General features: G+C 39.9%; 1 protein-coding gene across 2 annotated transcripts in view; it reads left to right on the top strand.

The window, feature by feature from the left end:
• SCAPER (S-phase cyclin A associated protein in the ER) overlaps positions 1-12,599 on the top strand; it is a 422,169-nt gene that overhangs the window by 100,127 nt on the left and 309,443 nt on the right. For both annotated transcript variants that reach the window (XM_082252843.1, XM_082252842.1), the window contains exons 11-14: positions 945-1,085; positions 1,502-1,657; positions 5,412-5,554; positions 11,394-11,475. In XM_082252843.1, the coding sequence (XP_082108969.1) occupies positions 945-1,085; positions 1,502-1,657; positions 5,412-5,554; positions 11,394-11,475 (522 nt within the window). The remainder of the gene's footprint in view (positions 1-944; positions 1,086-1,501; positions 1,658-5,411; positions 5,555-11,393; positions 11,476-12,599) is intronic.

The raw sequence follows: 12,599 nt of genomic DNA on the forward strand, positions 1-12,599 counted from the left end.
CATTATCGTTGATATCTATATTGAGCAAGGCAACGCACTGACACCTTTGCCGCCATTGTGCAATGTGCTGGGTGTTCAGTGTGACCCTGTGCCTTTAAGGAGGGGTGGGCTCCCTCCAGTCACCTGTCCTCTATCTATCCCATTAAATGCATGTGCTCTCATTGTAGAGACTTTTTAAATTGTAGAGTTAAGGACTGCAGATTACAGGGTGCCTTGCCGGGGCCTGCAGCTTACGCATGTATTTGCAAATGTGTGCAACTAAACCCCTGCTTTTAACGCATTCTGTTAGACAGTTCAATTCGGTTGGTCGCTGACTGGTTGGTAAGTTGTAACTGAAAATCTCTTAGTTTTTTTTGATCTGCGTCCGCCCTTCCAGTGCTCCTTCCCATTAAGACCAGTTATAGATGGAGGCGGTGACCACTTTTTCCATTATCGTTGATATCTATATTGTGACATAACTAGCCTGGGATTTGCTCGTAACAGTTGAGTTATTATAGGCTGTAAGGGTTCAAGGGTGCAGTAACTTACGGAACATTATCACACACACAAAAATTCAGCATTTTAGAAATACCATCTCACTATTCTTCCCTTTCTCCCCAAGACCTCTTTAGCCAACTTGTCTAATCTTCATCTATCAAGGGTTACAATTTTACACTTTTTTCAGTTTATAACCCAGTTTATTGGACATTTTATAAATTGGTATATAACATGAGCCACCAATGATATTTTTTTGGACTTGTATGATTATGATATAATTGTTCTATAGACCTAACTATGCTTCATAATGGTGGTTTTACAACTTGTGGCATGCAGAAAAAGCTGGGCGAGTATTTCGGCTTTGTGATACTGTCCATTTGTTTTTTGTTGTTGCACATGTCCTTGGTATGAACTTTCTCTTGCAAAGAAAATGCCTTGGTATCTTCATAGATGGCTTTATATTACAGGAGAAGGAAGTGAGAAAGTGGAAAGAGGAATTACTTGAACAGAGGCGCAAAATGATGGATGAGAAGCTGCTCCATGCAGAATTTAAGAGGGAGGTTCAGTTACAAGCCATTGTGAAGAAGGCACAAGAAGAGGAAGCTAAGGTTTGTATGTACATGCATGCAGCAATAGAAAATGCACATCTCTGTATGTGTATGTAAGTATATCTTAAGGGTTAAGCGTGTGTCTCAGAATGTAAAAGGTGAGCCATAGCTATTTAAACATTAGTGTTCTTTGCATATGTTCACCTAATTTTTTACATTGATGTACAGAAACTTGATTCCTTCTTGCAGAATGGCTGACTAGAGCTAAGTTATATAGCGCAAGTTTTCTGTGTTTTACACGGCAAGGTCTAAGTTTCCAGTGCACATGATTTTGGGCATAATAGGCACGTTTTTTATGTTTTTAATTAATAATCATTATATGTAATATGTAAGCTATATGTAAACTAAATGTAAATATATAAAAGTGTGTTAAATGTAGCTTTTAAACATTGAACTAAATTTTTATCATGTTACAGGTAAATGAGATTGCATTCATCAACACCTTAGAAGCTCAAAACAAGCGCCATGATGTATTGGCCAAGCTGAAGGAGTATGAGCAAAGGCTTAATGAGTTGCAGGAGGAAAGACAGCGACGACAAGAAGAGAAACAAGCACGGGATGAAGCTGTACAGGTATTAACTCTGCACTGGTGGAATAAAAACTTTTCCTACTTAACATGCATTTTACTATTACTTAAAAGGGAAATGGTCCCCTGAGATTTTGGATGCACAGCAGTTCACTAGTTTTAGAAAGTTGCCTGTCATCTTAAAGATTAATATGTAATACTAAAGAAATGTATCCATAACATATTGAATAAATATATGTGGTGTCCAGGGATAGAGCAATGCTCAACTCTCTGTTATATGACTCTATGTTTAAATAAAAGGTAACAAAACCATTGAATTTTCACTGCTTACTACCCAGAAATGACATAATGAAATTAAAAGGTAAAGAGTATATCTTAACTCCAGTCAAAACTGATTTTTGTTCCTATTAATAGTATGTTAAATATCTTCATCTTTGATATTATTCATTTTCTGGCTAGCTGCTTGTGTAGCTTAGAAAGTCTTATCTAAATAGACAAACGGCTTCTTCCTGTTTTTCACCGACACTTCCTGAAAAGGTTGTCGGTCTTTCTAATGCCTCGTACACACGATCAGATAATCGGACGACTTCTCGTTCGCATTTTCTTGCATAATACTAGTGTAGAATTCAACAATGCGTACTAAACGCATGATTTTGTTATTTGTACGATTCTGGAAAAGCCTCCTGGTTGCGTAGCTACACATCGGATAGTGCAAAACAAAAACGATGGCAGCCAGGCTTTTTCCGGGTTATTTTCGTGTTTCTGATCATGCGTGGTCTTTGTCTTTCGATTTTTAGGGAATGCATACTGTACTGATTAATTGATTGTCGTTCACTAGGCTATCGTACGAGAAAAGTTTTTGTGTTTGTCCCTTCGGACATTGTTGGATGAACTGTGGTGATCGGCTGTCAAAAGCTGTGTACTAACGATCAGATTATCATGCGATCAATTCGTAACCAATTTTTTTTCATCTGATTATCTGATCGTGTGTACGAGGCATTAGACAGGCATGCCTAGACCTGCCCAGCCCTACCCCCATCCCTCCTATCCTTCACAATGATCTCCTGTCTTCATAGCCTCGTCTAGGCTAGCAGCTTCTCCTGAGGGAAAGAGAGAGGGGGGGGCGGGGGGGGTCACGTGACCGATGCAATATATGAAAGAAATAAGGCACAAAGGTACATTTCTGAAAGTTTAAAAGGATACAGATCAATTTCTATTGCTCATTACATGTGAGTACTGCATTTTAGGCTCCATTTCCACTAGTGCGACTTGTAATGCGACTTTGGACACAAAAAGTTGCATGACAGATCACAGCCCATTGATTTCAGTGGCACCCGTTCCCATCTATGCCACTTTGAAAATCAGCATTTGAAAAGATGCCTATACTACTTTGATGCGACTTTGATCCAGAGAGTGTAACGTTGGATCAAAGCTGCACTCAGTCGCACTCTAAATCGCACAACTTAAGAGTCACACTAGTAGAAACGTAACCATTAGGCTAGAGTGCGACTTTGGAGTGCAACTTTGATGCAATGCGCTGGGACTTGTCATGCGACTTTGTGTGTCCAAAGTCACATGACAATTTGTTCTAGAGGAAACGTAGACTTAGTGTGGTTGCCTGTACAATGATTATTGTAGACTGTGAGCTGAGACCCCAGAGCTCTTCCAGCTACACAATCAGTTCTCTACCCCACCCCCCTCCTCCCTATGTATCCAGCTTTCTTCTCCTATGGTAGTCTTCATTCAAAGCCCAGCACAGCTATACTGTATATTCCTGTTATCCTAATTGTACAGTACAGGACACAGGCAACTTACACCATGGGTACCAGCCTATAACCAATGGAGTATAAATAAGTTGCCTGTGTCCTGTACTGTACAATTAGGATAACAGCAATATGTACTGTACTCCAAGATATGAAATTTAAAGGTAGGACAACATTCTTCTAATTTGCTTGTTTGTTTTTTTTTTAATTCTTTATTTAAAGTTTTTAGCAGAATACAAAATACGGTAAAAAAATACAAACAAAACACAACAACAAATCATCAGGGGGAAACCCCCATTCTGAGTGCCGGTTCACACTTCCGCGTGTGCGGCGATCGCATGTAATATCGGAGCGCACTGCTCTTTCATTACATGCGATCGGATGTGCAGTGCGAATTCAGCCATACACTTTGTATGGCTAAATTCGCACTGCACCCGCACAAAAGTCGCACATGAGGCATTTTTTCAGCCGCATCAGGATCGGATTGCACAGTGGTTCACACTAGTGTGATCCGATCCTGTGCGAACTGTCAGATTGCACTGCGATATGCAATCAAACTGGGGGTGTCGTTAACATTTCATTGACACCCCCAGCGTATCGCATATGGCAGTGTGAACTGCCAGATGTGCGTTTGCGATGCGGGAACAGGCTTCGAATTCGCAGCCTTCCCGCATCGCATAAGTGTGACCCGGCACTTAAAGGGAACAAAAAGAAAAGACAGAACAAAAACGTTGGTTACACTGGAACACATCTGTAGAACTCACGGAAACGATCCAGAGTGTATCAACCTATTACAAGAGGGTTCCCAACCACACAAAAAGCAGGGTCCCCTCCCCCACCGTCAGGGTTTACCTTCCACATACATATAATTCTGGGTCTCCGGAGTGTGATCAAAGAGAAAGCAACAAAAAAAAAAAAGAGGGAATGGGGAGTGTGCTGAGTCCCAACCCCACTGGCAGCAAACAACAGCCCTCTAGGGCGGAAGCCTCCGAGGGACATGGGAGATGACCTCCTACAATGTACACTTCAATGCTCCAAGAGCGGGGGCCATAGACTGACCAGTTTCGGGTGCCAGTTACTTGGTTTCTTTTGGTTTATGGCACTGTTATCTTGTTTTACTTGTAACAGATTTGCCTTAATGTGTACACACTAAACTCAAAACCAAAAATGTAAAATATATATTACAGCTATTTTCATTTTTTTCATTTAGTGATCCTGCTGGTAACACACCTCCAGTCCTAGGGGGACAACGTTTATTCATTCTTCTCTATTGGGCTAAAAGAAAAATAAAATAATACTAGGGAACCCCACGCTCTCCTGATGTCCATAACATAAAGGGGCATGATTCTGTAGTCCTTAGAGCTAACTAAGAACAATATAACTGAATAGGCAGCAAAAGTACAGCAAAGCAAGTTATCAGCTCACTAGAATCCTGGCAAGATCAACAGGTATTTTTTGAACTTATCAAACATATACAAACAAAATGCTTTCAACTGTATATATCAGGAGTCCTCAACCTACGGCCCGCGGGCCGCATGCGGCCCGCTAGGGTCCTGAACCCGGCCCGCCGGGATGTATCATTCATGTTTTTTTTTTTTCATGAATGACCTAATTAAAGCCAGAGGCTCTAGTAGGCTTCAGAAAAGGGTGGACCCGGGGCACAGAGCCGTGCGCCCTAGCCCACCCATTTGTGTGACAATAGCGAATGACAATTCGCTATTGTCACACGGATCCTCCTCCTGGCCAATCAGGAAGCGGGTCCGAGAAATATGTGCATTGGAATTAGTTCATATTTTTTTTCAAACTATAGTCCGGCCCCCAACAGTTTCTGAGGGACCGTGAACTGGCCCCCTGTTTAAAAAGTTTGAGGACCCCTGGTATATATATATATAGAAGACCAAAACGGTGCACATAAGAGAAGTAAATTCTTAGAGTTTAAATATATTTTAATAAAGTCACTTAAGAATTTAATAATGCTATACCTGGGACAATGTTTAGGTAATAATTACAGGTGTGTTACCTTTATGCTGTGTATAGGAACGCAAGAGAGTGCTGGAAGCAGAACGCCAGGCCCGGGTAGAGGAGTTGCTGATGAAGAGAAAGGAGCAGGAAGCCCGTATAGAAATGCAGAGACAAGAAAAAGAGCGAGCAAGGGAGGATGCAGCTCGGGAGAGAGCTAGGTATGTAGCTACATCATATAGACAGTGACGGGCCACTCGCTTGTGAATATGTAAAGTAAAAGTCTTGTTTAGTACACCCCTCTTAACTATTTGTATTCTTCTGCCAAATGAGACAGCGTAGTGAAAAATTGACTGGATCTGGTAAGAACTTGGGTCATATGCATGTTTATTTGAATTTAAGTAACCATTTAAAACACAGACCCCCGATCTTTGTATGGAAAATGTGATGTTTCACAACCATTAACATGAAAATGAAATAATTGTTTTACATAGTTAGTGAGGTTGAAAAAAGACATCAGTCCATCCAGTTCAACCTATGATGTGTGTGTGTGTTTACCTTCAACCGTACATTGTATACCCCTGTATGTTGTGGTCTCTAAGGTGCCCATCTAATCGTTTTTTGAAACTATCAATGCTCCCTGCTGATAGGACTGCTTGTGGAAGAGAATTCCACATCCTTACTGCTCTTACAGTGAAGAACCCCTTACGCATTTTAAGGTTAAACCTCCTTTCCTCTAGTTTTAGTGAGTGGCCACGCGTCTTATTGTATCTCCTTTCTCTGAATAGTTTGTTCCTTATGCTAGGGTCGCCAGTACAGAATTTGTACATTGATATCATATCCCCTCTCATTTTGAAAATCTATAAATCTCTTCCATGAGTGTAAATCATTTCTAACTTAGAGAAATCATTGTCTGTTTTTGTTGATAGTTCCAGTGTTTGATTACCTATGGCTAGGCGTGTTTTAGCTTAAAGTGGTTGTAAAGTCAGAAGGTTTTTCATCTTAATGAATTCTGTGCATCAAGATAAAACGCCTTCTGTGTGCAGCAGCCCTCCTCAGCCCCCTTAATACTTACCTGAGCCCACCTCTATCCAGCGATGTTGCAAGAGTGTCTCAGCTGCCCAGGACTTTACTCCTCATTAGGCGAGGTAGCAGCACAGCGCCATTGGCTCCCGCTGCTGTCAATCAAAGTCAGCCAGCCAATGAGCAGAGTATTTGGGCAGGGCTGGGCTGCGGCTTTGTGTCTTAATGGACACAGGGAGCTGTGGTTCAGCTCCAGTGCCCCTATAGCAAGCTGCTTGCTGTGGGGGCACTCAAGAGGAGGGAGGGGCCTGAGAAGAGGAGTATCCGGGCTGCTTTGTGCAAAACCACTACACAGAGCAGGGAAGTGTGACATGTTTGTTATTTTTAACAAAAAAAATTAGACTTTACAATCACTTTAAATTGGAAAGTTTTTGATAAAGAATTGGGTGATACATTGGCGTCTGTGCCTTACTAATCTGGTACATATAGAGTAAATGCAGTTATTGTGTGTTTATATAATTTTTTTTAAATCTCTGGTTCTGCAACTTCTGCAGTAAATACAAAAAGCCAATTTCAGAAGCCTAAATCTAACAACAGGGACACAAACAACAATAAAATCTTCACATATTAAAAGACCATTGGAAGAGAGGAAACGCAGAAGAATCCCTAACCAGAAAACAGCTAATCTGGACTTTATAGGTATCACACCAAAAAATATTAAAACTAGATAAACTTTATTCAAAGCATTCCATAAAAGTTATTTAAAAATAGCCCCAAGGGGACAGAAAAGCAAAGGTAAGTGGATGTACACTACCGTGTTCTACATGTTGCAGGTTATTGCACAGAGATGATATTACAATGATACAGCAAGCAAGGAGCCACTACTGTGTGTCTACAATCATCAAGGAATACAAAATATATGCAGGCGGTCCCCGGGTTACAAACAAGATTGGGACTGTAGGTTTGCCCTTAAGTCGAATTTGTTTGTAAGTCAGAACAGGTAAATATTTTAGGTTTAGCTCCAGCCAAAATAATAACTTTTAAGTTTTTTGGATAGCATAGGGAAGGTTTAACACCCATGTACCATTTGTTTTCCTGTCTGTGCCCCTGTTCAGAAGATTTCACCTCACTTTCTGTCCCTATGACAGCTGGATTTTGAACATTTTGTCGTTTGTAAGTCGGATGTTTTTATTGGGGGACCGCATGTATTAAGATCATTAAAAACGTGATGGTAATATATATTTTTTATTCTTTGATGATTGTAGACACACAATCATGGTCCCTTCCTATGAAAGTCAGCTCTGTCGCACGAAATGCACAGAAGATAATTGTGTGTTGGAATCTTTGATGGTATTTCACATTAGGGACAATTTCCCTGGCTTCTTCTTGTATCATTATAATATCTCTACGCATTAACCTGCAACATGCAAAACACAGTAGTGTACATCTACTTATCTTTGTTTATCTGCCCCCTTAGGGCTATTTTTTAAAGGCCTTTTATGGAATGTTTTGAATAAAGTTTATCTATTTTTAATATTTTTGGGGGTGGTACCTATAAAGTCCTAGATTAGCTGTTTTCTGGTCAAGGATCTTTTTGTTTGTTATTAACTAAAAGAACTTGACAGTGGTCCTAGTTTACCCTAACCTTATTCAAAGCCAGAATATGTATTGTACCCAAACATATCTCCATAATTGGCACCCTGACCCAGGGCTTGACAAACTTGCTTGAAATCTAGGAGCCAGCTAAAAAAGTTAGGAGCCAGTTTTTTTTTTTTAACAACCAAGCTTTATTTCCAAAAAAAACAACATACCAAAATTTACACATAAAGACGACTAGAACCCCACTCTCCTCTATAGGGCAATCGGATGGAAACAGACTGTCTGTCTGTTTCCATCCGATGCCATCTGATCCGATCCACGGGATGGATAGAAAATAGAACCACCATCCATCTGTTTTTGGCGGACAGGATCAGATGGCGGCAGATTACCGCTCCATAGAGGAGACTGAAGGGTCCGATCAGGTCTGCCTGAAAAACTGACAGGCGGACCTGATCAGACAACCCATGTGAAAGGGGCCTTCGGCTGTGGCATGGCGATGAGGAAAAAAAAAAAAATATATATATATATATATATATATATATATATATATATATATATATATTTTTTTTTTTTATATAATAATTGAAAAAAAAAATATTATTTTTTTTTTTTTTTTTAATAATTTAAAAAATAAATAAATAATAATAATAATAACCACACTCCCTGTCCACTTACCTTTAAGCAAAGGTAAGTGGACAGGGAGATGAAACCGGCAAAAACTTCGTCTCATCTCCTCTTGGGAAGGAGATTGGCAGGCATTGAGAACAGGCAGGGGAAACAGAGCCATTAGTGACTGCTTGTCAAACTCCCGGCCACCACAAGAGGGCGCCAGTGAAGAAGGCCGAAAAGCCGCGGCCTCAATTATCAGATGGTGCGGTAGTCCGTGCACTCGGGGAGTGGGTGGTGGGACACAAAAGGGACAGGACACCTCCTGCAGTGCACCCCAGGTGCCAAGTCGCTAATTCTAGTCGCCAATGTGACCTGGCGCCTGGGGTTTGTCAAGCCCTGCCCTAACCACACTATTCTTTTCATAATTACCCAGGTATATTTTTGTTTATGGCTTTCCTGAAGTGGTATTCTACCCAAAAGTTATTCTGGTTTTGAATAAAGTGGGGATGAGCTGAGACCACCTATTTTTTGTCTGTGTCCCTGTTGAAAAAATTTGAACTTAAAGCTGACGTTTAGGTATGGATATTTTTGCAAAGTTAGATTGTATGACCAATGTAAGTGTGCGTGTACCATACGCAGCCCATTCCCATGGACACTGGAAATCACTGTAGAAGGCAACAGCTACTATAGTGATCACAAAAATAAACAACAGTGCAGCGTTCAAAGTGACATAATAGACCTAAAACAATATAAAACTTCAATACAAGGAATAGATTCCCAATAACACTGATTATGAATTGAATTAAACCATACGTATTGGGTCCATTGGATTATATACCAGTGATATGATAAACAAAAAATCATGAGTGGAAAACTGAATCGTATTTATACTTTTTATTTATACTTACCTTATATTGATGTTTTATACTGTTTTATGTCTATTATGTCACTTTGAGCACTGTACTATTGTTTGTTTATGTTTTTTGTTGTATATGTCTAGTGCCAGCAGCTACACATAGTCTCTGAGCGTAGTTTTTTTTATACTTACCATCTATAGTGATTACAGCTAGCCTTTGGGTCCCATGCCTTACTAATCACAGGAGGTCACTTGCTTGGCATGTGTGCCAGTCAGAGAACACTGCATTTTCTCAATGAATGCAAAGCATCCTCTGATTGGACAAGGTGGAGAGAAGGGGAAGTGACATCTTGATCTCCACCTCTTCCAATCAGAGATTGCTTTGTATTCAAAGCCAAAATGCAAAGTGTTCTCTGAATGGTGCAAGTGTTGGATGAATGACCTCCTGTGTTCACTAAGTAGCAGGGCAAACACTCAGCACAGGACCTGGAAGCTAGCGATGATCACTCTAGTAGAGGTGCCTAATGCAGTGATTTCCAGCACCCGAGTGGATCGGCCAGGTATGGCACATGCATACCTACATAGGTCCAAGCTGCACCAATGTAACTGTGCAAACAGGGGCATCAGCTTTAGTTCCTGTTCCAGATGACCCCATTATTGGGACAGGAAGGGACATTTTCCAACCGGATAACAGACAGCATAAAAAAAAAAGAAAAAGAAAAACAAGGGCCCTTACTATACCCCACTTTACTGTGACATTGCTGTCTTTGTTACTTTCCCTTTACTTCCTGTCTGAGGTGACACCAATTACCTCCCCAGGGGGGACACAGATAGCAATAAAAGATGACATTTACACAGTATGTCCCTAAAGAGCATTTTAAAGTGCCCTGTTTCCTCTGAAATAACTGAAGCCAAAGCACCCAAATTAAATAGGAACCGTTATGCTTACCTCTCCTGTGAGCAGTGATCCTATTTTGAAGAGCTGTAGGTGTCACTGCTATCTGAATCTTCTGGGTGTGTTGAATAGCCTGTCCAGTGCCAACCTTCACCCTCTCCTATAGTTATGTAGGGTTCAATAAGAGGAACCACAGTGCTCAGCAGGGAATATACTATCCAACACAAGCAGAATCGTGATATAGCAGCGCCAGCCAGAGATCTTCATGAGAGTAAAATGTAAAGACACTTTCAGCTCTAGAGGTGAATATAAAGCTATTTCTTTCACAGAGTTCTTTGGCTTTCAGCTTTTTTTTTTTAAATGGCATGGCAATGGGGCCACTTTTAGTAGACTTTAACTTCAAAACAATCTTGTCTAAATATATTTTTAACTAACTATCTTCCAGCTTGAAAAATGCTAGCAAGAAACTCATAAATAATACAACATACCTCTAAGTACTGGTCTTTTTACCTACTACTAGCATTGAGAACCAGTGAAATGACACTGTAATGTAAAGGGACATTTCTAATATTTACCGACTCCATAGTCCTTATCTATCTCCTTATCTCACTAAATTGTTTTTCTTTTCTGAAATCCAGATTTCTGCAAAAAAAAAAAAAAAATCTTGACTCAAATATGATTTGATATATACTATATATATATATATATATATATATATATATATATATATATATATATATATATTTTTGTGTGTGTTTGTATATGTGTATATATATATATATATATATAAATGAGGTGTATTATCTATCTATATATAATATATATATATATATATATATATATATATATATATATATATATATATATATATATATATAGATATGGTGTATTTATATATATCTATGTATGAGGTGTATTTTATATTTATATATATATCTATGTATGAGGTGTATTTTATATTTATATATATATCTATGTATGATGTGTATTTTATATATTTTTTTTATATATATATATATATATATACAAAACTTGTAAAATTATTTCATTAATTATCAGTATTACTTCTTAATTGCAGGGACAGAGAAGAAAGGTTGGCTGCCCTGACAGCAGCGCAGCAAGAAGCAGTGGAAGAGCTGCAAAAGAAAATCCAGCTGAAGGTTGGTATAAGAGTCTCAGAAACTGCAAGCACCATGTGCAGATATGTTGTCTGCTACTGCAAGCCAAAATGATGATTTGGCTTCGATGGAGTTAAAATAAGCTACCTATGTTTTCTATTTAGTCAGAAATTAGGGCCTGAGGACTTTTTGGTATTTATTATATGGGAGGAACCTTTGAAAACATTCCGTTACCTAATTTCATAGCATAGAAAGCAAGATATTGGGAACAGATAAGCTGCATCCAGCCCACCTAGTTTGTGAAGGAAGGACAGGACATATCATTTAGTACACTGGAGTAAACCACCTCAGAGACTTGAAGCTTTTATTTGGAGCCCCTCCCATAATGATCCCCATGCCTCAGGCCAGTCTTTCCCTCTCTAGATGTTATCTATGTGTGTCTGTGCACAGAGCGCTCTCCAGCAGACTCCTGTGTTACTGCTTCACTGCATCCTGGCTTTAGAATCAATTAGCATTGTTAGACTGCAGATTACCGCATGACCTCTCAAGTACTACTCACTTTTCAGAACTACAAGCCCCCTTTATGCCATCAGAAGAGATTTCTGGTTGTGATTAGGGGGATTGGGGTACTGTGCAGTGCTGTGGAGGCAGTCTGTCTGTTTGGAAGCTTGGACTCACAATTGTTGTGACAACAGGGCTGGTACAGAGCTCAGGAAACTTTACTTCTAGCACCTTACACTGACAGCTAACGCTTCAACTTATTTCACTTTTAGTGTTCAAAGTTTGTACAGACCACATGGTTACTCATATCTAAAAGTATAGCAGCGTCAGTTTGTAATTCTGACACATGCATATTAAAATGCGTTTTCATTTTTCATTACCCATTTTAGTCTTATTAAAGGAAGAGTATGGGCTTTGAAAAACATGCTGGAGCTGTCCCACGCTGGCTGTAAGACTGAGAACTGAGCGTTCACATGATCTCTGATCACTGAGTTCTTGGTCTGCTCGAAGCAAGGAGCAGTGACTGTCAGTCACTGTTCTCTGCTCTGCCCCTCCAGCGCTCACTGGAACTGCCAGCGTGGCTGGCTCTGGCTTTGGCTCTCAGCCATGCATTGAAAAGTGGAGCCAGCTGTCAGTCAATATTGTTGGGATCCTTCCAGAGCCTG

The sequence above is a fragment of the Pelophylax lessonae genome (genome assembly GCF_965119305.1).
Source record: "Pelophylax lessonae genome assembly, chromosome: 4".
NCBI lineage: Eukaryota > Metazoa > Chordata > Amphibia > Anura > Ranidae > Pelophylax > Pelophylax lessonae.